Source organism: Chelonoidis abingdonii, chromosome 2 (assembly GCF_003597395.2).
Source record: "Chelonoidis abingdonii isolate Lonesome George chromosome 2, CheloAbing_2.0, whole genome shotgun sequence".
NCBI lineage: Eukaryota > Metazoa > Chordata > Testudines > Testudinidae > Chelonoidis > Chelonoidis abingdonii.
Genome location: NC_133770.1, coordinates 235085544 through 235113485, shown reverse-complemented (window position 1 = coordinate 235113485; position 27942 = coordinate 235085544). Strand labels below are relative to the sequence as shown.

At 38.1% G+C, this 27942-nt stretch overlaps 1 protein-coding gene across 1 annotated transcript in view; it reads right to left on the bottom strand.

Moving 5' to 3' along the window:
* Nucleotides 1-3858: 3858 nt before the first annotated feature.
* RAB2A (RAB2A, member RAS oncogene family) overlaps nt 3859-27942 on the bottom strand; it is a 79604-nt gene continuing 55520 nt past the window's right edge. The window contains exons 7-8 of the mRNA XM_032768957.2: nt 14024-14092; nt 3859-5104 (exon numbers count right to left, since the gene is read on the bottom strand). Coding sequence (XP_032624848.1) covers nt 5009-5104; nt 14024-14092 — 165 coding nt within the window. The 3' untranslated portion in view covers nt 3859-5008. The remainder of the gene's footprint in view (nt 5105-14023; nt 14093-27942) is intronic.

Sequence of the window (27942 nt, the reverse complement as noted above, 5' to 3'; positions counted from 1 at the left end):
TGGTTCCCACTCTGGGTTCTGCAGGCAGGCTAGGATTTCTCTGGGGCTAGGCCTTCTTCGGTTCTGTAGTCCAGAGGCTGTATCAGCTCTTGGGAGAGAACTTGTAATCTGCATGCTTCCCCTTCAGCAACCTGCCCAGAGTGACCTGGGCTGCTTCCTTTTATAGCCTATCTCCAGCCTGAGCATGCCCTGGAGGGGTGGAGGGGCGTGGCCTCCTCAGCCTGCAATGCACAGTTAACCCTTTCTGGGACAGGGTGAGGTAGGTACACCCCATCCTAATAACCAAAAAAATCAGGAGAACAGTATTTTTCTTAGAAGTAGTATTTTAAAATATCACTTAATATATTATCAACATCTACCAAAAAGGGTGGGGGCTGAAGACAAAGAAAGGAATGACACAGAATGCTCCTCTAACCAAAATTAAGTTACTAAACTGTATGAGGAAAAAAAAAAAAAAAAAGACTAATTTTGTGAAGAGCTTTTGTTGGATGAAATTGACAAAAGCACCACCGTTTAAATAAATGTTTGCAATATTAAATCATTTCTAAGCAACTCCGAGAAAATTATTTGACAGATCACAAGTTTCTTCATCTATTGTACAAGCCATGTTTTGTACAACAGCACTGTTTAAAAGACACCTGTGAGGGTTCATGCTCCTCATTGAAGGGCAATATGGGCTAGTGGCCAGGGTCTATAGAGTTACCCCTTGTTGCGAGGCAGCACAGCCCAGCAGCCAGAGTCCATAGGATTGGCCCAGGTTACAGGGCAGCACAGCCTAATGGCCAGAGTCCATAGAATTGCCCCTGGTTACAGGGTGGCATGGCTTATCAGGGACTAGGTACCAGTCCATCACTCCCCTCCCTGGAACCCTTCCTACTGGGTTGGGAGCTGGGGGCTCCCATGAATCCCCAGGCCCCCTACACATCTCCAGGTACACGCCTTGTCTGGCTCCTCCTGGAATAGGTCTTTGCGCCAGCAAGGAGATGCTTCAGGTCTCAGCAACTTCAAGAGTGGTGGCTGGTCCTTCCCCAACAGCCGCCAGCCCAGACTGAACTGAGTTCCCTCCTTTTATACTCCCAGAGCACTTGGAGCATACCTAGTACAAGCAGGGTGGGACTTCCACTGCCAGAGCTACTGATCTTATACTGCTGGGGCTAGTGCCGGGCAGGGCTGCCCCATCACATAACCCATAAAAGACTCCCTCTAAAACATTTTGTACTAATTAGTAGAACCAAAAGCCATTAAAAAGTGGTGTCTATCACTAAATTCTACAATGGTATCTACTGAAAAACTCCATGGCACTAACAAAAGAGCATAAAAACCAGTATACCAATATGGAACCAAAATGTAATGCCCAGTCACTGTGTGAAGCTACACAAAGTTTCTATAAAACTTGATGCCAATCCCTGGCAGAGTCATACCTGAAGTGTTTTTGAAACAGGCCTTGCTATTCTAGAACATCCAGAGCGAACTGGCTTTCAGCATCCTTGTGGCCTCATAACCTCCAACTTCCTTAATTTGTTGTCCTAAGACCCCCTTCTCTCCCCCAATGTATAGACTATCTAGAGGTCAAACTTTTGGAGGTAAATGTAAAAGTATATATGTGGAATAAATTACTTAAGAGTTATTTTCTTTTCCTAGTAATTATTCAGCAGATGGTCTATTCATACACATCTATAACACTATTCTCTGTAACAAATAAGCCCAACAATTTGGTGTATTTAACAGTGTTGAGGGAACACTGCTACCTTTAACTAACAAAGGGCCTGAGTCTGATCTCACCGTGGTGTAAAATCAAAGCTAACTATTGAAGTTGTTAGAATTACACTGGCATAAAACCATTGTGGGCAAGATCAGGATTTATGAGTGAGTGTTCCTAAATTCCAGGAGGTTGGTTACTATTTGTATTAGGAATGATATAGAAGAGCCTAGAAGTTGCTTGAGGAAATTTGCCATCCTGAATTTACCATTTCTGTAGTCAGCAGTATTTCTACTCCATACTGTAAGTTAGGAGAGGAACAGAAATAGTTAGCAAGTTGCATAATAGTGTACCTTGATAGGACTTTTCCATTGCTAGTAGTGATTTTTCCACTAGATTACAGCAGCTGTTCAAGTCCCTGGTGTACAATGAAATATTTAAATTCTATTGTCATCCAAGCAATTTCTTGGCTATAAAAAGGCAATGGGTTTCTTGAATGCAACTAGGAAATTAGACAAATTATCACAGCCAATATGGTGTAAATAAAGTTGTAAAATTTGCCACAGAGTTGTCAAAACCTTGGTAAAGTGTACTGTGGAATTACAACCACCCTAGTCCAGCTTCCTGCTGGTGTTTCACTCCAGTAGCTATACGTGGGAGTGTTGAATAGCCACAAAAAAAAAAATGGGTAATTCCTCAAAACAGAAAAGCAACAAAAGGCTGCAGATGGTGTATTACAGTACAGAGTATTTGTTTTAAGGATAAGTTTCACACGAAACTGGTAGCCAAAGCAGGGCAGCAAGACACCCCCCACGAACTAACATTAGGCCTTTTCTAGCGCCTCCTTGAAAGTACCAGATTATGACCAGTAACAGGACTAGGAGAGGAGTGGATTCTGTAGCAGAACTTCTACTACATCCTTCTACTAGAGTAGTATTAGCAGCATGATCGAAGTGAAGATTTTATTCCAATCTGCAGACTTCTGAATACTACTACTATAGTCTGAAGACTAAGGTTGGTGCTCTGCAAGAGAGGCTGATTTCCAATCCTATAAAATGGAGAGTCCACTAAGCCTTCAGCAGGTAAAATGGATGCCAGATGCTTCTTTAGTTCTACCCAAAACCTATCACCCCCTGCCCTTTTCCTGGGGGTAAGGCTGTATTGGAGAAGGGGAATCACTTGTCCATAACACTTATTATACTAACAATTGCTATGGCCAAGGACGGCTGGCTTCAATTTCCAAAATGGCCTGAGGTTACTATGGAGCACTGTATTCCTTTCTCACATCTCCAGGATCAAGCATTTTATCTTTGCAGCACCGGCAGCCCCCAATATCCTGGGAGCAAAAGACTCTTGGCTCCCATTAGGTAGCAAGTTGTACTGCTAGACTACCAATCAGATCCAAGGGAGATTTTTATTCTTAGATTTCTTCTGTAGCTACCCAATCATCACATTGTTTACCACCATTACCCATATAACTGATTAGAATGGATTCAATCACTGTAGCACCTCTGAGTCAGCACAAGGGAAATCTTTTCTTGTGTGCTTTATAAATGCTTCAAGTTGTACACAATTTTGGTTTCAAATGATGTTATATTACAAATAATTAATATTCATAACTGAGATAAGTATGAATGACATAATGGTCTCACAATGTTCACTAGTAGAAAATATAGGTGAAGAACAATGTATTACAGACAGATTCCAATACTTCTACAACCATAATTGGATAGAAAGGGGTCTAAAATTAGAATCAGTGATGATCATTTGCTCATTAATAACACCCCCCCTTATAAAAATTGCAAAAGACCCCACATACTTTTAAACTTTATTTAATCTCAGAACCATTGCTATGTTACGCTTCTCAGATTGAGCATTATCACTTCTGATGTTAATGTTCCCTTTTGTAGCTTGACAGTAAGTGTAGGTGAATTGAGGGCGACTCCGTGCCCCCCCCCAATTTATGCCTCAGTCTCTCCTGGTCCATTAAAACAAAACTTGTAGCTGAAATTCTTCTCTTTAGGGAGGTATATGAAGCATGAGCTAGCATCGGTGTCACCCCTTTATTTCTGAATGTGTATATATATATATGAAAAATAATGGGAAGTTGTTTCCGCATTTACAGTCAGACCAACATTAATATTCTGCACCTTAACCAGTTTAAATACTTAAACACAAAATTTTATTTTGCACTGTTAACTATTTCATTGTGAGAAAAAATAAAATAAACCACCACATTGAGTAAAGTACCAAAGCATTTCCAGTTTTGGCTTTTATCACACCCCTTTCACAACAGACAAGATGCTTACCATATATTTAGGATTACAAGTTGCCACTGAAAGAAAACTTTACACAGTCACTGTACAACTAGGTTGAAAAACTGTCCTGCATGAAAAATATACTGAGAAATCAAGCAGTAAACAAGAAAAAAAAGAAAAACATCAGTCTTCATAATGTGTCATTTTAAAAGGGCATCAATTCCGCCTGTATTTTTCATTCATTATACTGTGTTTTTACCTACAGTATTCATTAAGGCAAACAACTATCCATTTCTGAAGAGGTGCTGTGGAAATTGTGGACAAAACAGCGAACATTTGGCATTAAAATAGTTAACACATATGTAGCTTCCAGTAATATACATTAAGCATTTTTCTTGGACTTGAGGATAATGGCAGAGAGGATGAACATGCTAATAATGTCAAAAAGGTTTAAAATTCAGCATCCAAGCGATTTCTAATAATGTTTCTGTAGTTTTCAAGCTCTAAATAGTATAGAATTTATGCAAATGCATTAAAGAATTATAGCTTGGCAAATACACCCAAGCAGGTTATTAAACTATATATACAGAAAGTAAATGATAAATACAGAATTAAAAGAGTCCTTCTGCTTTTCTTTATAGCCTTGAAAATTGACAAAAAACTTGGACAGCTCTACAATATTAAACATTAGGTAACCACAGTAGCTGGGAAACCTAACTACACAAACTGATTAAAATACTCAGATGACTTTGTAGTGTTTAATACAATTCAGTTTGTAGTCAAGGGCACAAGACAACATTTAACAAAAATAATCACATCAATTGAGCTAGAAATCAAATGTAAATAGATATGAATACAATCTCCAAAATCTGTCTTTAAGTGAACATTAACCATTTATTCAAAGTTATACAAGAAGTTGAAGGATAAAGTCTTCTTCTGCCACATGAAACCAACTTACAATAGTTTCATGTCTCAGTTGAGCTGCGGTGGGGGGGGGGTGAAAGAACAAGTTAGTGGGCCCCATTTGGGAAGCTAGAAAGTAAAAATAGGTTCAACAGCAGCCTCCACCAGCTTGTTGTCCTCCCTGATTGCCTGCAAGTGTTGCATTACTAGCAGCATGCTGAGGGCCAATTTTAATACCATTTGCCTGAAATAAAGTTGAATACACAGCAATTATTATTTAAAAAACATTTCAATATGCTGGAAAATACTAAAATTAGTCCATTAATTTTTCTTTATGCACATGTCTAAAAGTAGTTCTCCTTTTAGTTTCACATACAATAAACCACAGAAAAAAATCCTATTTAAAACTGTGCCTGGATGCAAATAAGGAAATAAAATTAAGGGAAAGATGCTTTCCTTCTCGTTTCAGTTTTTCTCCATTTCATTGCTATAAACAGAACTCTGCCTGTTCTCAAACTGTTAACATAAACACACAGGAAGAATAGTATTTAAATGCTATTCCACATAAAGTAGCAAACTTTTAAAAATATATATACACATTTCTAATACACACTTAAGAGAGATTCAAAACCTGCACTGGTTTAATACAATGTAAAAACTTTTCTCTCTAGACAGCATTTATTTCCATGTTGAATCAGCTGTACAGGCTAAGGGCATATGAGTGTTCTGTGTCATCAATAATTTCTATGATCCCCAAAGACATGGCAACTTGCCAAGAACCCACACACAGCGTAGCTCTTTCATTCATCAAACTCACACTTATATCTTAACCCTCACTCCCTCAAGTGGATTTTACCTAAAAATACAGCACTTTGAGAAAAGTAATACAGTAGCTTCAGAAATTAAGCTCTTAAGGAAACTTTGCGTCACAGTAAATCTCAGATTTATAGTGCTTGGCAGTTGTTCTGCAACAGTAGTAGCCTTGGGGTTTCTGGCACTAGCTCAGTATTGACAGCAGCTGATGTGGTTTATTTTCGCTCTTTGACTCCTCTTTAATAAAAAGCATGCCCTATGGCTCATTGGTTTTGCCCCCTCTGGGCTGGTAGCAACTTCTTGAAGAATCAAGGAGCCAGACTTGGCATTAAGCCAAATAAACAGCACGGACTGTTGGCTCTTGACAGCATATTGCAATCAAAGCTCCATAAGGCACACTAAAGCAGTCAGCTAGTATATGAAACTCGACAGATACAATGAGCACGCCTCTTCAGAGGCCCTGATTACTGTCCAGTTTATAAAGCATCAGTTTCTAACTGAATGGCATCTCCTTTAAACCAACTCAAGACTTTGTTATATTACCCCTGAAGAATTTTGAAAAACTGAAGAAGCTGGATGAAAAAAAGGATATTAACAATGAAATATTAATTACAATTTATAAATAATCTGAGAAGTTAGGTTCTTAAAACAAAGATCCCATGCTTAAGACTGAAGGTCTTAGCTACAGGTCACATAGTTTAAGCAGCTGGAGTGGTAGTGAAGCTTCTCGCTAATGCCTTACTAATAACATCTATTACTATAACTAGAAGTAACTTTTTACTTTTTAAGTTTCCATTTTACTTTTTAAGCTGAGACAACTTAATGCAGTTCTGCTAATTCCTTTGCCCCATCTTCCCCAACAATTCAGTGACTTTCATGTCTATTAAAAGCAGTCAGATTGACACTGCTAGAAAATGAAAGCCCTATTCACAGAACAGATACAGAATGGCTGGTGGCAGTGCACAATCCTCTGTGTGGTTCCAACCAACTGGCCTTTGCACTGATATCAAGGGACACCTCTATAGAGAAAGAAAAGGCTACGTGCCAAGGACTAAAAGGACATCTCAGACTGCCAACAAGGTGCCCCATTAGTGCTGATTGTGCTGTTGCTTTGTGATATGGACATTAGTCCACCAAGAACATGACTGATCCCACCAACTTACTTCAAAAGACGAATGCAGAGTTATATTAGATGATAACTTTGATTACTAACCTGTACTGAATTTGAACCAGTGATCAGACATGAAAGGCCCTCTATCTCCCTAAGCTACTCAGAGCACTCTCACATAGTCATTTTCAACGTAAAGGCATATGATGTATTTGAGAATTTAAGGACATACATCACAAAGATCTACTCTGAGACAGTACACATTGATCCAGAGCAGAAATTTTCAGTTGTTCCAAGACACAAAATGTTTTTTTTTTGGCTCTAAGAATTTCTTCACTACAGAAAAAGAACAAGCCATAATCTTTACTTTGCCTACACAAATTCCTAACAGTGGGCAGTATTTTACTCCTTATAATATCCAGCTACCTAAATCTGGATTATTTAGTCATATTTCATGTAATTCTCAAAGTTAGTTCTTCCTCTCTCAGTCTAGAAGTACATGTAATTACTGGACAAATTATAGGAAGGTGTCATTTGATTTAAAAAAAAATCTAGAGAATCATAATTTCAGTGGTATCACCCTATCTGGAGTGAATGGGTGTATTTGCTAATCCCCCGGTTGGTGGAAATTTTGATAATATGTCAGCAGAAATGGGTCAAGCTTGGTAACATTCAAAAGCCCTGTCTCCCATGAACACAATGGTACCAAACATGACAATCCTAGAACAATTCTGTAGATATACATTTGAAAAAATGTTAAAAAAAATCAACACTTCTTAAATTATACTTTAACAGAGGCATGTCAAACATGCAGTCCTCTCAAAGTCAAATTGTGGTCCTGGACTAACGGTACTCTTAATCAGATAACGCTCAGAACATGATAACTGATTATATTTTTTAATGTTGCAGATTACTAGAAATGGAAGAAGCATCTCAAGTTTATTTGCTATCATTGTTAAAAAAAGAAGCCGTTCAGTGGTATTGATTATCAGCTTGGTTTATTATGCCAACAGAGTTGTAATGAGTAAGGCTTCATGTTTGTCACTGATTCTGTGACTTTCCATGACCTCCGTGATTTCTGCAGAAGCTGGTGCACCTGCTCCAGGGGCTGCCTGGCCAGCTTGAGCAGCCCCTGTGCCAGGCACACTGGCCACTGCTGGGGCAGTCTCAGGCTCCCCTGCCCCCCAGCAGCAGGAGTTTGGGTTTGGGGGGTCTCAGGGCTGGGAGCTAGGGTGCGGGCCAGTGCTTACCTGGGTGGTGGTGGTGTCTCACCAGAAGGGTGATAGGAACTCCTCATCTTCAGCTCCTAGCTCCACATGCATCTTCCACCTGCAGGCACTGCCCCCACAGTTCCCATTGGCCGCAGTTCCCAGCCAATGGGAGCTGTAGAACCGAGGCTTAGGGCGGAGGCAGCACGCCTCCGGCCCCCCCCCCAATCACGCCCTCCCAGCACCTGCGGCATCTCCCTCTGCCCCCCCAGCACCCACGGCACCTCCCCCTGCCTCCCAAGTTTTAGTTAGGGGTATATAGCAGAAGTCATGGACAGGTCATGGGCCATGAATTTTTGTTTCCTGGCCGTGACCTGTCCATGACTTTTACAAAAAATACCCGTGACTAAAACGTAGCCTCAGTAATGAGACACCAGTTAAGATGTCAGCATCCAGACAGAAATTACTGGAATCCATCTGCAAACAGTATGCACATAATTATATAACATAATTAATTACAATCCCGAAGTAATTTATTACAAAATCCTTGTTTTTACTTTGGTCTTGATCATTTTTAGGCATCAATGGGGAGATGAAGAAGAGTAGCTGACTCTTTGGAGAATAACTAGTTCCTCTGCAGTGGTAAACACAATGCTCATTGGCACCTTACATGCTTTAAGGGCACCCATAAAGTGAATCTGATAATGTTAGGAGGAAGTACGTTGAGCATCAGGAAAAAGTTGAGGATGCTGGGACAAGTGCTACTTGTGGGCGAGACACCTAATAGCAGGTCCCAAGATATACCGTATATACTCATTGATTAGCCCATTCATTTATAAGCAGACTCCCCAAGATGGTAAGTAAAAATAGCAAAAACTGTATGACCCTTTCATAAGCTGACCCTATATTTCAGTGGGTGGAAAACTTTGGCTCCCAGCCCATCGGGGTAAGCTGCTGGCAGGTCGGGATGTTTTGTTTACCTGGAGCGTCTGCAGGCATGGAGCCCCTCACCTCCCTGTGGCCGCAGTTCGCCATTCCCAGCCAATGGGAGCTGCAGGAACCACTTCCCACAGCTCCCATTGGCTGGTAATGGCAAACCGCAGCCACAGGGAACTGAGGGGCTCCATGCCTGCAGACGCTCCAGGTAAACAAAACAACAATGTATTAGATGTTCAATTCAATGATTCCATAGAGTTTAAAATAATCAAATTTTGGTGTAGACCCATTTATAAACCAACCCCTACTCTTTGATGGGTCATTTTTTCACCAAAAATATTCAGCTTATGAATGAGCATATACAGTACATTTTGAAAAGAACTACTTCTTCTGCAGTAAGCTCAAAGGCATCCCTTAAGCGTGTTTCAACAGATGAGAAACTACATGAAGGAGTCACTCTTAGTAAGACCACTGCAGGGAAAGTAAAGTGGGTACATTGACCCAAAAGACAACCACGCACATGACATTACATATATTTCTGGCGTAGGATGTGATATGCAATGTGTTACACCAAGCCCTACACCAGTAATGTATACAATGTTATGTCAAAAGGGCGAAGCAACAGAAACCAATACTGATTTTACTACTGCAAACTGTGCGACTCAGCTGGAGTTCATAAATTGCCTCAAAAGGGCTCTAATGGATGGGAAAGTGGTGCTGATGGCCAACGCAGAGCTAAGCACAGAGCGTGCTTTGAATGGGATTGAAGAGGTACAAGTGCTTAGCAGAAAGGCTCTTAAAAACTTATTGAAGATGAGCTGTGGGATATGGACGTAGTTTTTGCAATCCTATCCGGCGAAATGAATCATAGCACATAACACCATATCTTTTGCAGCTTTTAAGGATACCAAAAGCAGAAGAAATCACTGATGTTAATTGTAATATGAAAACTGTTTTCAGCTGCTAAATTTATGTGGAAAACTATTCTGTCCTAGAGTGTATGGAAGTTTCAGAGATCCGTAGTGGATGACAAGCCTATAAAAAAATAGTGTGCCCTGTTCTACTTCTTTAAGAAGTGCATCAGTAGTTTCAATGACTTCAGCACAAGTATATTAATAAGCAAGCATAGCACAAGCCTCATGTACATGTGTTTGAGTGAAAGGCAGGTTTCCAACACATGCACGACAACTTTGAGACATTGTGGTAGATTACACATAAGTAGCTATTGGTTTATCAATTCATTCCAAAACAGAGTACTTCCCCTGGAGACTGCAATTGAAAATGAGGTTCTTTGCCACATGGAACTGAATGAAGAATTGTCTCTTCCTCCAAACCCTGTTTAGGATAGTTTTATATTTAGTGCTGTTGAGAACTTGGACTTTCTTGAAGATACAGCAGATGGCAAAGGTACTCTTTATGCTACTGTGATGGTCTGCTATTAGAAGTGAATTAATGGGGATCAGTCCCCTCCTTGAGTGCTATAGGAACCAGCAAAAAACTGGGTCCTTGAAGGAGCATACTAACTTCATAACTCACTCACTTTCCTATCAAGATCCAAAAATTCTGAAGCCAAGGAGTCCAGTTTTCAATGAAGTAGCAGTTAAATAGGCTATAGCAGAGTTTTCTACATTGACTAACCTTGACCTTGCTTGGTTTGTGCTAAAGTCAGATGCACTTCAAAGGCAAAAAATCATTGAGTACAGCTTCGGCTGAAGAGCTAGAACATGCACCCTCAAATGAGTTGGAAACCCAGGACAGCATACTACAACATTTCAGGAGAAAGATACATTCTCCAACAAGGTCAGCCTTTAATACGACATTACAAATGGGGTCAGAGAAAGACCCATGTATGCATCCTGCCAATCATAACTGAGCAATCAGTGGGCCAGCAGGTAACATTCTTTATGCAGCTGGAACACATGAACAAATATTTGCATAACTGAATCAAATGTGTCATGACACTAGACATGGGCCTTTACAGGCCTGTTCGACATCAAATAATGTCCTGTGATGATCTTCGAGGATGGTGGGGTCTGTCCTGGTGAATCGTACATATTCTTTACAGTGATACATATAATTGGATCCTTTGTTGATGGCACTGGTATTCCTGAGATCGGGGGGGGATTTTGAACAGTGACAGTACTGTAAACCAAATTTTTGCAAGGCAAATGATGTGACGCGCTACGGAAGCACACACCCAAATGCTTGTTGCCCTTCAAAAATGCTACCTACATGTCTTCTTTGAAAAGCATACTGATATGCCTGAAGTCATTTCCCAATGGGTACAGGACTTGCAAGACCAGTTCCACAAATCCAGTACACATTCTACTCATAATGGTCTGTTGAGCACAATGGAGAGCTGCAACATCATCACAGAACAGATGAAGCAATTCAATGAGGTTGAACTGATGACAAAGCCAACTTTCAGGATGGTGCAGCAATACATGTAGATGATTGAATCTTTGCTGCTCTATTCAATATCTCAGGACTTCTAATTAGAATGTTCACCTTGAAGCATTCCAAGATGTTGTGAAATACTTTTTTGCTTTGATCTAACCAACTATTCTGTGATGTTCTTGGTACCTTGCTGAAATAAAAGGTGTAGAAAAACGTCTGACATATGGGAGGAATTTTGAAAAGGAAATTGGGTTGTAAAAAGGTTGCCAGTACCCTTAAGAACATAGGAACGGCCATACCATGTCAGACCAAAAGGTCCACCTAGGTCATTATCCTGTCTTCTGACAGTGGCCAATGCCAGGTGCTTCAGAGTTGCTTCTGTGCACTTGGTTCAGATGAAGCACTGGAATGCGAAAATAGAGCAATGAAAATAATTGGGCGGTTGGGGAGGCTGATGGGCATAACACAGCTTCCAATTACTCCTTCCCAGTTTTTCCTGACCACCCCAGAGCTCCATCAAATTTAAAATGACACATTAAGCATGGCTAGGATGACTTCCTCAGACATATCCAAGATTTCAGTTGAATGGATACTTTGGGTCATGACTTGAATGTGGCCTTCAAACCCCAAAGAATTATCCAAGGCTCTGTCAATCTATGGGATCCAATCAAGGAGAACAGACTAAAGCTGTGCTTTAATGCAAAGAAAGTCAGAGTGAAGGTGGCAGGGACTATTACAGAGCTAACTACAGACAGGTCACTGTTTGCTTATGTCCAGATTGTAGCAAGATGTTGATCTGTGTCAGACTTTGGAAAGTACGAGTTCTCTGTGGCAGCATGATGGATGTATAAGGTCACAGAACAATGCATGTGCATCAAGAAAAAAGCAAATGAACAAACATTTTGCATGGTCTTCCTAAGCCAGCATCTACTGACAATGTGACTGACAGCTTATGCTAGCAGAAACCTTTCAGATTCATAGATGGTATGGTTGAGGTACAAGCTCTAGATAAACCAGAAACTGTTAGTACTTGCTGAGACTTGGCTGAACACCTCATTATGAGGCTACAAAGAAAAATACTGTACCTATGATGAAGTTCACCTCATGTTTGACACATTTGCAGAGGAGTCAACTGAAAATATTACTAGAAAGAAGAGACTTCAAGGTATTGCACTGCTTTGTACAAAATCCGTGACTCCACAAACATCTCCAATGTCACAATGAGTGTGAGACACTAGCTTCTTCACATGAAGGATGAGTTAACCAAATACCTTGCAGAAAAATGCTCCATTATGTGAAAAATTATTCAACAAAAGGAAGGATGTGACACTACTGGAAGGTTGGCTGGAAAGAGGAAATTCTCTTAATGAAAGGCATTTGATTCAGCCCCTGAAGACTCTCTCCTCATTGTGAAGGTGTTCAGAATGGCTGAGCAGTCATTGGTGAGGTCATAAATGGACTGGAGGTGTTCATGTACCAAGTTTTCCATTTGAAGACCAACATTATGACACCTTGCAGAGCTATGTGGTTGAATGTTTTCCAAGAAGCAGACAAACTGACCAAGGGTGTATTTATACCTGCTATGAAGAGAGCAAACTGTCAAGTAATAGAATGGCCAAGGGAAAATTGAGCACATCCAAAACTACTCTCCCTATTACTCCTGGATGGGTCTTGGAGGATGGACTAGTCACACCAGTTATGTGTGAAATACCACGTGCTCATGAATCAATTCTTCAGCTATCAAATGATTGTGTAAAAGACCAGATGCTCATCATGCTGCACGTGTTTGGCCAGCAGCTTGCCTTGCACAGAGACGTGCAAGTGTAGTGTGGATGATGATCAGTGTGACCTGTGTCTAGCAGTGATGTCCTAGATAGAAATACTGATAATGACTGAAGAATAAATGTTTTCAGTCCTACATGTCAAGACTAACTTCCCTAGAATTAACAAAGATCAATGCCTTTTACGTGAACAATGCATCTCCATATTAACATAGAATTAACAAAAAAAATGATGTTTAAACATTTTCTCGAATATATACCAACATAAATTGTTCTAGGTTTGTCATGTGTGGTACCACTGTTTTCATTGGAGAAATGGCTTTCGAATGATAGACAACTTGACCTATTTCTGATGACACTGTACTATCAAAATTTCCACAAATCGGAGGACCTGGAGCTGGGAGGGCAGCGAGTCCTCATTATTGAAAATATGATTCTGTAAGATTTTTACAAATCAAATGACGACATCTCTCCTTTATTTTTCCAAACACTAATTTGCCCACGGAATGAGATTTTACTACATTATGCTTCCACACCAGCTCTTTCACACTGGACAGCTCATTTAGTATGTCTGGCACATTAACATGGTCTCCCCGTTTGCATACTGGAAAATTATCTCTGAAAGCAGATGACACCATATGGGGAAGTGAATGAAAGTGGATTTTCTTCTCTCTTTTGGGGATTTACATGATTTTGTGATGCTTCATGAATGGATAGGGTCACTTAATTCTAATCTGTTTTCATCACAATAGTGAATCTGTGTAAAAACGGGATGTACAAATGTTTTACTGCAGTGTGTGCAGAATACTGTAATATACGTGTTTTAAAAAGCGATCCAAGGTCTTGTAATTTTGTGCTTTTTAAAAAAAAAATAAAAAATAACTCACTAGAGCATGCTATCAGAATACTATAAATGTTACCTCATTATTAATATCAAAGACTCCTTCTTGGATTTTCTCATAGATTTCTTTTGCTGTATTAATAAATGCCTGAAATGGAAACAATATAAAATTAGATCATATTAATGAGACAAAACAAATATGGACATAATAAGATACTCTACAAATCCCAATACTCTCATGAAAGGTCAAATTCTGCTCCCACTAAATTCAGTGGGAATTTTACCACAGACCTCAATAACGTATGAAGATTTGGGCTGTGAAGTGATTAAAAAAATTAATCATAATTAATCTCACTGTTAAACAATAACAGAATATCATTTATTTAATTTTTTTGATGTTTTCTACATTTTCAAATATAGTAATTTCAGTTACAACACAGAATACAAAGTGTACAATGCTCACTTTTTATTTATTTTTGATTACAAGTATTTGCACTGTAAAAAAACCAAAGAAATAGTATTTTTCAATTCGCCTAATACAAGTGCAATGCAATCTCTATCATGAAAGTTGAACTTACAAATGTAGAATTATGTACAAAAAATGCATTCAAAAATAAAAATATAAAATTTTAGAGCATGCAAGTTCACTCAGTCCTACTTCTTGTTCAGCCAATTGCTTAAACAAGTTTATTTACATTTGCAGGAGATAACGCTGCCTGCTTCTTCTTTACGTCACTTGAAAGTGAGAACAGGTGTTCTCTTGGCAGTGTTGTAGCTGGCGTCACAAGATATTTATGTGACAGATGCGCTAACGATTCATATGTCCCTTCCTGCCTCAACCACCATTCCAGAAGACATGCGTCCATGCTGGTGACTGGTTCTGCTCAATAACAATCCAAAGTAGTAAGGACTGATGCATGTTCATTTTCATTATCGGGGTCCGATACCACCCGCAGAAGGTTGATTTTCTTTTTTGGTGGTTCGAGTTCTGTACTTTATGCATTGGAGTGTTGCTCTTTTAAGACTTCTGAAAGCATGCTCCATACCTCATCCCTCAGATTTTGAAAGGCACTTCAGATTCTTAAACCTTGGGTCGACTGCTGTAGCTATTTTTAGAAATTTCACATTGGTACCGTCTTTGTGTTTTGTCAAATCTGCAGTGAAAATGTTAAAATGAATAACGTGCTGGGTCATCATCCGAGACGGCAATGTAAATATTTTGTGATGCTACCTACAACAGTGTCATGTGAACACCTGTTCTCACTTTCAGGTGACATTGTCAACAAGCAGCAGGCAGCATTACCTCCTGTAAATGGAAACAAACTTGTTTGTCTTAGAGATTAATTGAACAAGAAGTAGGACTGAGTGGACTTGTAGGCTCTGAAGTTTACATTGTTTTGTTTTTGAGTGCAGTTATATAACAAAAAGATCTACATTTATAAGTTACATGTTCACAACAAAGACTGCACTACAGTACTTGTATGAGGTGAAGTAAAAAATAATCATTTTTACAAATATTTGTAATGAAAAACATGTACCTTGATTTCAATTACAACACAGAATACAGTATATATGAAAGTATAGAAAAACCATCCAAAATCTTTAATAAATTTCAATTGGTATTCTATTGTTTAACAGTATGAATAAAACTGTGATTAACAGACAGCCCTAATGAAGATCATGTCCATTACCCATCCGAAATAGCATGTATCACACACAACTTACAAAAACAGTGGTTTTTGTAGTAGCACGTGTAGCCCAAAACCTGGGCATCCAATAATTACTGAGAAAGGTTGTTATTAAAATATATATAAGTTACTCTTAAATAATTTATTTGACCCTTATGCACAGATAATGTGGCAGATGGTTCTCCCACCCTTAATATCTTTGTAATATTCCACTCTAGATTAGAGTGCTTAGCAATGTAAAACTACAGGGTGCTTACAATATGTTGTAAGGATGCTTTCTGTCTGTTGTACAAAATCTTATACTATCATTTAATATTCATCCAATTTTAACTTTTTTCTCTTAATTAATCTTGTACTTGGGAGGCTATAGGCAGTCATTTGAATATTAAAAAGCTAAAAACTTGGGCTTTTTATACCGTCTTCAGAAAATGTATCTTTGAATTCAAAGTAATGACTTAGTTATACTACAGTTAAGGTCAGAACTAACACATTAGTCAAATGAAAGGGAGTTACTGGAGAAAGATTAGCATTAGTATTGAGATACAAAATGTAATCTTGCCCTGCTTAGCTTTATAGGGCAAGTAACTCCTGAAAGACAATGTATAATTTAAGGTTTGATTGATGATAATATCTACAATCAATATTACAAATCAAATTCTCTTCAGATTGTACAGCGATGGTGTTTCAATCATAAAAGGGATTCTATCTTCTGCACAAGCCCACCACAGCTGATGTGGATCTAATTCAAATATAAAAAAGTAAACAGGGTTCATGGAGAGGAACAAATCATACCTTTCCTCATTTCTACACTGGAAGCATTTGACTGCTGAACTTGCCACCAGAGCTTTGTTTCCTAATTAACAGGACTGATATGTTTTCACCTTTAAAGGCCTTACAGCTCCCCAGAGTAATCAATCTACTGCAGCTCAATTACTGCACCAAGCACACACCACAGCGAGGGAAGGAGACTTGAACGACTGCAGCAGGAGCAGAAAGATATGAATATGCATAAACTCTAAGTGGGTGATCGAATCATCACAGAGGGTCATGAGAATTTGCAGCAAAATAATGAGAAGAATTAATCATTGCAGATTCACAAGGCACTTAGGAAGAGAGTACGTTTTTCAAACGTGTGTAAGAGTTGAGGAGGAGAAGAAACTGGCTTTCAGCCAACTATGAACTGATTCACATTCCTCAGAAATTGAAGTTTTCAATATAAAGAAGAAACTTATATTTGTTTCCGATAATGGACCAATTATTGCAATGGCCACATACACTGGACTAATTGAAAAGAATTGTCAAAGCTTGAGAAATTCACACAGCTGGAAGCTCTTATGCGGATATTCACTTGTTCCCATTAAACTAGAACATTAAACAGAACCATGAAGTCCTGAAAATGTGTTATGATAACTTCATGTAAACAAGCACTTAACAATTGGAACATACAAGACGACTAGTCCTAGAAGTCACTATCTGAGCATGCCTACCTCTTACTGTTAACTCTATTAAAATAAAAGGTAATCTATCAAAATTAAGTTCCAAGGGATTAGTTTATTTTAGACAAAGAAAACTGCATTATAATTTATGAGCATAAAAGTTACAAGATACAGTGGGGTAAGTCTCTCTAAAGAAAATACAGATATTTCAAACTTAACATTCAGCAGATAACTGTTTTAGGAGTACTTTTTTGTCACTCATATGAAATAATCAAATATAAAACATTTTTGTTCAGTGACCTTGCAATCCGGATCACAACCAGGTCTCCTACTCAGCAAGGTACTTAAGCATGTGCCTAACATTAAGAATGTGAGTAGTCCTTTTGACTTCAATGTGACTACTCATGTGCTTCACGTTAGGCACACACTTGCTGAACTGAGGCCTACAACAATGTGTGATTAACAATGGTAGGAAAAAGTAATAAAAATATTCTAATTCAACTGGTTATCTTTAGAAAAAATTAACAGATTAACCACTTGGCACTGGTGGTTCTGCAGCACCAACTATTAGTGGTAATATATTGCAGCAGGCTAATGCACATTGGGAAATAACCACTTCTATGAAGTTATATATTAACTTTAATCCTGATTTGAAAAAACAACTTTTTTTTTTTTCATGTACTATAACAATAGTTTGTAAGTTTACTTTTTAAAATGTTCTTCAGTGGCACTGATTCTGAAAGAACTAGTCAGGTATGGAAGTAAAACACTTCATATCTACCACTAAAAATAAATAAAATAAAGAAACCTACAATTTTCAGTTAGTTTCCTAGAAAATCATACTTTAAAGTCAGCCCATGGTTCAAACCATAGGTTGACTTAAAAATATGAGTCTTAAGAAAACTAACTAAAAATTGTAGTTGACTCACATTAAGAACTCTATACCAATTTCAGTATTCTATAGTGCCCCAATTAGCAAGGAAAAGTGGGTGAACTCGCATAACTGACTTTCTACCAAAAGTCATTTATATGCTGATTGTACTATGTGGAACAGTTAATATATATTTTGAAATGTCATGTATTTATGTAGCCTCCATTTGACTAAAATGTCCCACAACTATTACAAAAATAATTACAACCAGGGATCTCCATGTGCAAGTTTAAGCCTCAGTTTTTCATCTTCATAATTAAGCATGAAGTCATCAGTGAGATTATTTGAACGGTGTTAGATCAGTCTGTACTGGAAAACTATCTCGGGGTGAAAAAAAAACAACATGATATTTCATGAATTTCTGGAGCACACTGACCTTCTGATTCCCTTAAAGCAAAACACACACAAATGCTTACTGGATAAGCAATGTGAGATCAATATTTCCAACAATCCAACTCACCTTAATAATCATCTAGGACATCAAGTGCAATAAGTATCTACACTTTGTCTATCACACGCAAGCAAGATAGGTAGCCTTTGCTCACTGGACCCTACCACTAACAAGCAGGAAGCATGAACTCGCTCTGCCTATTACTAGTGGGAGTCTAGATCTGGAGTAAGTAAACAGCTTGCCTGCAGCTGTCTTAATACTTCATGAGTCCACAAATAAAGAAGAATCCATTAATTGAGAGATCTTGAGGTTAAGGCACTGACTGGGACTCAGGAAATCTGGATTCTATTCCTAACTTTGCTGCAACTGAGAGAGACATTGGGCAAGTCACTTAAAACAGTGCCTTGGTTTTCCAATTTGTAAAGTGGAGATAATATCATCTCTCTACCCTAGAAGTTCATGGCAAGGAAAAATCCTGCTTAGTGTTTGTGAGAGTCTCAGATGCTAAGATGAGAGCTACAGAAAAGCCTATAAACACATGAATCAATCACTGCTGATCTTTGAAGCTTCATGAACACAAAAGTAGTGGAAAAATTAAACAGAAATACAGCAATAAAAAGGAATCAAACTCTTCTTTTGCTTAAAACTGAAATACATCAACCTGTTTTCTGTTTATGTAACATGCTGCCATCTGGTGGCTACATTAAAGGAATCAATTGTTAATTCAAATTTTCAGCTGACCGGGTCAACAATCTGATATACTGTCAAAAATGTATAGGTAATGTGCTATAAAATTTGAGAATATATAATCAAGAAAATTTAAAAATAAAGTCGGAATTTTAGTCAGCCAGCAATAAATGTGAAATATGGTATTCATCTCTATTCAGCCAATTCCTGGAATTAAAAAGTTTCATTCTTATTTTCCACCATTAAATAATAAGATGCAATTAAGCACAGATTGTCATACATTAATTCTAGAACAAAAGGGTGTGTGCGGAAGAAGTGAAGCCATATATCTTCATATTGGAAATCGAGATAACTTGTCAGTGAACATGCATATGCACTGTCACTGCAAATCTTAAGTGTCCCCTATTCTGTAAAAAGGGAATTTAGTATGTCCAGCTATGAGGTTTAAGACCCCTAATGTTAGCATGAGGTTCTGCAAGTTACATTAACTAGAATCTCTGCTAGCCAAATCAAAATGTTTAACAGCTGTTTATTACTCTATGAATAAAGTTTAAAACACGTATCCTATCACCCAACCAAGCAAGCTTAACTGGCAGAAGTGGAATATAGCATGCTTTTAAAAAATAAATTTATTTTGGAAAAAGACTCATTTCTGAGAGCAGTTCAGTCTTGTTCAGCGGTTGTCAATTTCCCCCTCTTTTTAAATAATATGCATCACTTCTTAATGGAGAGTTTCTAGGGCCACCTTCCAACCCATCTGTTATCAGATATTATCCATGTGGAAGCTACACTAATTACTTACATGGATAATTAATATTAGAAAAGAGTAAGTTTTTTTTAAGCTTCCTTTAGTGCAATTTAAAAGCTGGAAACAAGGAGAACCAGCATCATGTGACCAGTCAGTTCTCCACTATCAATCTGATAATTACCCAGGTGATTGGTGCCAAGATCTGAGTACCTGGGTTAGCACAGCCTGAGTATGAGCATTCCCACATTAAAGCCCTCTCCATGTTTCTGTGTCCTTACTGTTTCTACACTTGTTTGTGTGTGTCTGGGGGCATATGCCATGGTTCTCTGTGTTGAGATAGTTTAGGATTCTTTCCAGTCAATTATTAGTTGCAGGAGAACTTGCCTGAGCTCCTGGGGGAGGGGAAACAGTATGAAGGGCACTGGAGGACTGGCACTTGCCTGCATTCTCACTGCAACGTAGGCGCATTCTGGCCAAAGCTAAAAAGTGCAGTTTAGGCTTTTACCCCCAGCCATGAAAGCAAGCATGGGTTCAAAGCACAAATGAGCACATACTCAAAAGTTGTGTGTGTAGACAGAAGGAAGGTTTATGCAAATCCATGAAGGAGCACAGGCTAAGACTAAAATGCAGACATACCATGCACTTGATCCTAGACAACGAATCCACTAATAAGAAGATGTTACTGATACAAAACCACCTCTGAAAAGCTAGAGTTATATTTGACTGACCCAGCCTGGAACTCAAGGTCTCTTTCCCTTAAACAACTCCTTAATATTAACTTATTGACACCCCCGAGAGACACAATCCTTTACCTTAGGAGACTTCAATATCCATATTGACAAACCACTTTGCCTTTGAAGTCTATTCCCACTGGACATCTGGTTCCTTATAGTTCATCTCCATCTCCCCTATCTACTCTAGGAGGAATATATTCCATCTAATATCAAATGTTACTCTCATCTTGCCCATCTCACTTGCAACTCACTCATTTAACTTGGGGGGAGGGAAAAAGGAAGGAAGGAAGAAGGGTACTAGCTTAGGATGAACAGTCCCTTTATTATCCCATAAAATAACGGAACTTAGAACCTGACATCTCCATAATTTTCTAAATATGAATTTAGTACTTGTGAAGACAGTTGGAGCAGCAGCTCTGGAGCCAGAAGTACCCATAAAATATGACCAGCATAGGACAAATCTTCAATAAACATCCCTATTTCACCCTGTCAATGTGCATCAACTCTGTCCTCGTATACTTCACCAGAGTGAAAGACAGTTCAGTCCCCAAGACTGTGACCTCATGACTGTGCCCTATCTCCCTGCACTGTCCACAAGTGTACTGTATTAAGAGAAGCAGCAAAGAGTTCTGTGGCACCTTATAGACTAACAGACGTATTGGAGCATGAGCTTTCGTGGGTGCCAGACTAACATGGCTACCCCTCTGTACTAGTAGGTGGTGACTGCAATTCTTGTGATGACCTTAACAGGAAGTACTGACCACTGATTTGTTTCACAGTAGCCACTGTGCAGAAGTAAGATACTAGCAGCTTTTGGACATTAATGAATTGGGTTGTGTTCAAACTAACAACCAAGATTTTGTAGGTGTTACTGGGCCACTGAACTATCCATTCCTCCCTCATAGCTCTGCTATTTGTCTCTCAATGAATCATCTGCTGATCCCTCATTTCCAGATACTATTCCACCATTCAATATGTCAATAACTGCTGTAAAACTCTATCCCTTCTTGGGCTCTGCTAACTTTGCCCCCCTTCTTCCTTACTACCTGATCATGGTAACATGAAGAGACAATGGCATGAGACAGAACATATCGTTCATCATTACTTGGGATTACCCAGTACACTAACCAACACTCTTGGGAGCAGAGACCCAGTCTCTTGAAAGTTCAAGGTTCAGTTGGTGTGAGAGACTCAGTAGGTTCAGGACTAAACATTTCTCTCTCCATTAGATGCTAGGAGGAATTTGTTACTTCACTTTTTAAAAAGAGAGGATATTTAGTTCTTATAAAACACTTTTCACCTATAGCTCTCAAAGAGTTTCAAAGCAGGGTAAAGCATTATCTCCTTTTTATGTATGAGGAAACTGAAGCACAAGAGGTGAAGCAACTTGCCCAAGATCACACAGCAGCTCAGTAGCAGACCAGGAAATATAACCAGAGTCTCCTGATTCCTAGTCTAATGGACCATGCTGCTTACAGCGAACACCAAGAACTCAACCTGGTACTCCCTTTATCCAAAATGTTTTTATGTCACCTGTTAAATGCATAATGCCGTGCTAATTCAAGATTACAGCTGTACAGTGCACACTCAAGAAGGTTTGAAGTTAAATTTTACCCCTTTATACTTGTGCATTATATACACGTTCACACACATCAAAGACAACAACACATATCTAAGGTAATGTGATCAAGAATTGAAAGATCCAGTTGTAATGCATATGTGAGGGAGGAAAAAATTTAAGGATTAACATTACATTTTAACACAACTGTATGACCTTAATGTGGCATTAGTGCAATTTTATTTTTTTAAAAAAAGGGGAAAAACAGAAAAAACTCTCTAGATCTATGACCAGACAAAGAATAACTAGTGCATTAGTATAGTGGACTAACTGTGCATTTCCAAACCAATGTGGAAAAGATGGTGAACCACCTCTGTAGGGGCTACAATAGCTCTTGGCATAGTTATGGTTAATTAGGTAAAAACATATCTTGGTTCAATAGTCATTTTGACAATGTCTCTGATAGACATAAAAAGTGGAAAGAGTAGTGTAAATCTGTTTTGACAGTTATTTGATGTGAGTTAATTTGGAAATTAGATATTACTGTAACAATTCAGATCCTTAAGGAAGTTAAATATGGAAAATCTGTTAGGTCATCACATCCATCTCCCTGTCAATGCAGAACTGTTCCAAACAGTACATATACTAAGGCATTTTACAGTCCAAATTTATTTTTCAAGCAATGATGTTTTCACTATTCCCTTTGGAAAAATAATCTAGAGGTCACCATTAAAGATAAACATTCCTGATATCTGGCCCACATGACTTTTGCTTCATTTCATCTCATTACGTGTATTTGAAGATGATCCAACTAGAATTAAACTATCATTTCACCACCTTTTAGTTGTGAAGTCAACTGAAGTCAATGGGAGCTCTGAATAAAGAGGGCTTGCAAGACCTTGTCCCTCTAGTTCTTTATAATTCCTTCCTCATAATTTAATCCCTCCAGGCCAGAAACACCACCTTTCTGGACACCCTTCAATTTCTTGACATCTTTTTGTTACTGACTGGTATCTAGAATTGAATGCAGATAAGTGCAGCCTCAACAATGTTTTATGGAAAGCCATTATTCACCTCACTTCTTCATAATGTGACACCTTTTGCCTATGCAGCTCAAAACAGCACTGCCAGCCCATCCTTCAACGTAAAATCTAATTTTACTTGTGTTCACCATCTCATCTAGACTTCTTTTAGCATCATGCTTTCTTAAGTATTTCCCTAATTTTTCCCATATCCATTATCTTGTGTGTTATAAGCCAAAGCTCATTATTTCCTGCTTACAGTTTTAACTTCTCTAGATCCTTTTGATTATTTCCTGTTCATGCCACCTCTTAATTTAGTACTGCATGAAAAGATAATTAAAAAGTGCTCTTTACCTCCTTTAGGAAACTCTGCAAAGCTTTCCTATTTCATAAAGCATTCCTATTAGAACTAGTAGTGTCAAGCAATTTTAAAAAATTAATTGCGATTAATCACACTGTTAAACAATAACAGAATACCACTTATTTAAATATTTTTGGATGCTTTATAAATTTTCAAATATATTGATTTCAATCACAACACAGAACACAAAGTGTACAGTGCTCACTTTATATTCATTTTTATTACAAATATTTGTGCTATAAAAACAAAAGAAATAGTATTTCTCAATTCACCTCATAAAAGTCCTGTAATACTATTAAAAAATTGAACTTACAAATGTAGAATTATGTACCAAAATACCCTGCATTTAAAAAAAAAAAAAAGTAAAACTTTACAGCCTACAAGTCCACTCAGTCCTACCAATTGAAATTTATTAAAGATTTGGGATGTTTTTCTACATTTTGACATATATAGATGTGTGTGTTGTACCTGAAATCAAAGTATATATGTTTTATTACAAATATTTTCACTGTAAAAATGATAAACAAAAGAAACAGTATTTTGCAATTCACCCCATACAAGTACCACAGTGCAATCTAAGTTAAGTAACTGCACTCAAAACCAAAATAATGTAAAACCTACATGTCCACTCAGTCCTACTTCTTAATCAGCCAGTTGCTCAGACAAACAAGTTTGTTTACATTTGCAGGAGATAATGTTGCTCGCTTCTTGTTTATAATGTCACTTGAAAGTGAGAACAGGTGTTAACATGGCACTGCTGTAGGCGGCATCACAAAATATTTACATGCCAGATGCATTAAAGATTCATATGTCCCTTCATGTTTCAATCACCAGTCCAGGAGACATGCATCCATGCTAATAAGGAGCTCTGCTTGATAACAATCCAAATCAGTGAAGACCAATACATGTTCGCTTTCATCATCTGAGTCAGATGCCACCAGCAGAAGGCTGATTTTCTTTTTTGGTGGTTTGGGTTCTGCAGTTTACACACAGGAGTGTTGTTCTTTTAAGACTTTGGAAAGCATGCTCCACAACTCATCCTTCTCAGATTTTGGAAGGCACTTCAAATTCTTAAACTCTGGGTCGACTGCTGTAGCTATGTTTAGAAATTTCACATTGGTACCTTCTTTGCGTTTTGTCAAATCTGCAGTGAAAGTGTTCTTAAAATGAACATGTGCTAGGTCATGAAATATATGGCAGAATGCACGTAAAACAGAGCAGGAAACATACTATTCTCCCCCAAGGAGTTCAGTCACAAATTTAAACAACACATTTTTTCTTAAAGAGTATCAGTGTGAAAGCTGGCTGACCCTCCTTAATAGATTACAAGCGGCCAGTAGGGAAGGGGGTAAGTACTGCTCATGGACACAGTCGCCTGAACTCTTGCATTCTCTCTTTTCCTCTGCATCAAAGCAGGAAAATCCTGCTCCAAACCAGTCAGTACTACCCAGATAATGGGAACATGAGATTTTACACTTATCAAGTATTAATACGCAAGGGTCTTTGTCTGAATGTGTATAAAAGGTTTGTGAAATTTATGTAAGACAGAGTCTTTTGTACCAAGGTACAGGCTCTCCTTTTTCTGCAGAATGAAGCATTTTTCCTTATCCCTGTCAGAATGTTAATTGGCTCTCAGCTAGGCAGACCCGATATTTCAGTAACATCAGCATGGAAGCATGTCCTCTGGAATGGTGGCAGAAGCATAAAGGGGCACACTAATGTTTAGCATATCTGGCAGGTAAATAGCTTTCAATGTCAGCTACAAAAGTGCCATGTGAACGCCTGTTCTTACTTTCAGGTGACATTGTAAATAAGAAGCCAGCAGCACTGTCTCTCATAAATGTAAAGAAACTTGTTTGTCTTAGTGATTGGTCCTACTTCTTGTTCAGCCAAGTGGACTCGTAGACTGTAAAGATTTATATTGTTTTGTTTGAGTGCAGTTATGTAACAAAAAACAAACACACATTTGTAAGTTGCACTTTCACAATAAAGAGTGAGCACTATGGTACTTGTATGAGATGAATTGAAAAATACTATTTCTTTTGTTTCTATTTTTATTACAAATATCTGCACTGTAAAAATGATAAAGTGAGCACTGTACACTTTGTATTCTGTGTTGTAACTGAAATCAATATATTTGAAAATGTAGAAAAACCATCTAAAATATTTAATACGTTTTAATTGGTATTCTATTGTTTAACAGTGCGATTAAAACTGCATTTAGTTACGATTAATTTTTTTAATTCCTTTTTTTTTTTTTTTTAGTTAACTGTGATTAATCGATAGACCTAATTATAACCCTGTTCATCCTCCTGACTCTTGAAGACAGACATCCTGACCCAGACAGAGATTTCAGAACTCCGAAGGACATCTGTAAAGGAGTCCACAAAGTCCTCTAGAGACTTTGCATTGCCAATCTATTTTATGTGGAAGGCATTAAGATGCTATAGTGAGGTGCAACATTACGATAGACAGATGGAGATACTCACTCTTCTAGAGTATCTATAAATGGAAGGAACCCTAATCTACCAAATGTGGTTGTGGTAAGGGAATAGAATGAGGGAAGGATGTGCTCACTCCTTGACACCTCTCTTCTCTATTTTTGACCCACAGAAGGATAATTGGGAGCTCACTGAGTTTCTTGTGCAGTTCCTCTCCCACAGGGGTTGATTGAGTCCATCAATAAAGATTGGGCCCAACCCTGATGCCCAACTAGATTCCTCCTCTCAATTTGATACATTACAGCTTACAACTATAATAATTTACCCTTTAGATAGTTTTCACTCTATGTATTCTTGCTCACATCCAAGTCACAATGAAAATATTTCTGGTATGATTTTTGAGACCATTTACTAAATTCTAGGGGTGTCAAGCGATTAAAACCATTAATCGTGATTAATCGCACTGACAGACAATAGAATAGCATTTATTTAAATATTTTTGGATGTTTTCTACATTTTCAAATATATTGATTTCAATTACCACGCAGAATACAAAGTGTACAGTTAATTTAATTAACACTTTTTAAACAAGCGTCATCAGCATGGAAGCATGTCCTCTGGAATGGTGGCTGAAGCATGAAGGGGCATACAAATGTTTAGCATATCTGGCACGTAAATACCTTGCAATGCTCGTCATAGAAGTGCCATGCAAATGTCTGTTCTCACTTTCTTGGTGACATTGTAAATAAGAAAAGGGCAGCATTATCTCCTGTAAATGTAAACAAACTTGTTGGTCTTAGCGATTGGCTGAACAAGAAGTAGGATTGAGTGGACTTGTAGGCGCTGAAGTTTTACACTGTTTTATTTTTGAGTGCAGTTATTTAACCAAAAAAAAGTCCTACATTTGTAAATTGCACTTTCACGACAGAGATTGCACTATGGTACTTGTATGAAGTGAATTGAAAAATACTGTTTATCATTTTTAAGTGCAAATATTTGTAATAAAAAACACACACTCTGATTTCAATTACAACACAGAATACAATATATGTCAAAATGTAGAAGAACATCCAAAATCTTTAATAAATTTCAACTGGTATTCTATTATTTAACAGTGTAATTAAAACTGCGATTAATCACAATTTTTTTTTGAGTTAATCGTGTGAGTTAACTGCGATTAATCAACAGCGCTACTAAATTCACTAGGGACCATTAATAGCCTAATTCTGTTTTTAAAATGTTTATTTTATGAATGCATGCTGTTTATTGTTCATGGCACTATTATTCCCTAGAGGCTTATTGATCTCAATATTTCTTCCATTATGTTACTAGCAACTGAAATCGGATTTCCTGGATAATCATCATCAGGCTCACTACCCCAAAATTCTTTTGAGGGATTATGTGGGGGTGGAGAAGAATTATCAGTGTCACACTGCTTCCCTCACATTCTTCTAGTGCCTCCCCATTTTCAGAAATTCTTGCCACTGATGAGGTAAATATATTTCAAAATTTGTTTACCTTGGGATGCACATCCTCTATATCTGCATATTATGAAGACATGCCGGGTTAGTTAAAGCTGAAGCAAGTCTTCACTTATAAACCTGATTTAACATTCACCCTCACACTTTCACCTCAATTTTGCCATTGTGAAACCAAATTCACCTGAAACTTCACAGGCATTGAATTTGCACCATTGTGAAAAAGTTTATTTTGGTGAACACAGGAAACATTTGCCTTAGACCACAGGAAACATTGACCAATCCGGGAAAATATAAATAGGATCCTGTTTAGTGGCTCTAGATGTGAGCTTGATTCACACAAGGTATGGATCCCTTCAGCAGGCAGAGAGAATTTATATCTTACATAGTTTAGGAAGTTTGTATTCAACTTCCCTAGACAGGACTGTACTACTTCTGATTGCAGGACATGAAAGTCCTACGCCTCAACTGGGAGTAAGGCAGCTGTGGGTTCTATTTCCAGCTTCCTTCCACGGAAAGAAGT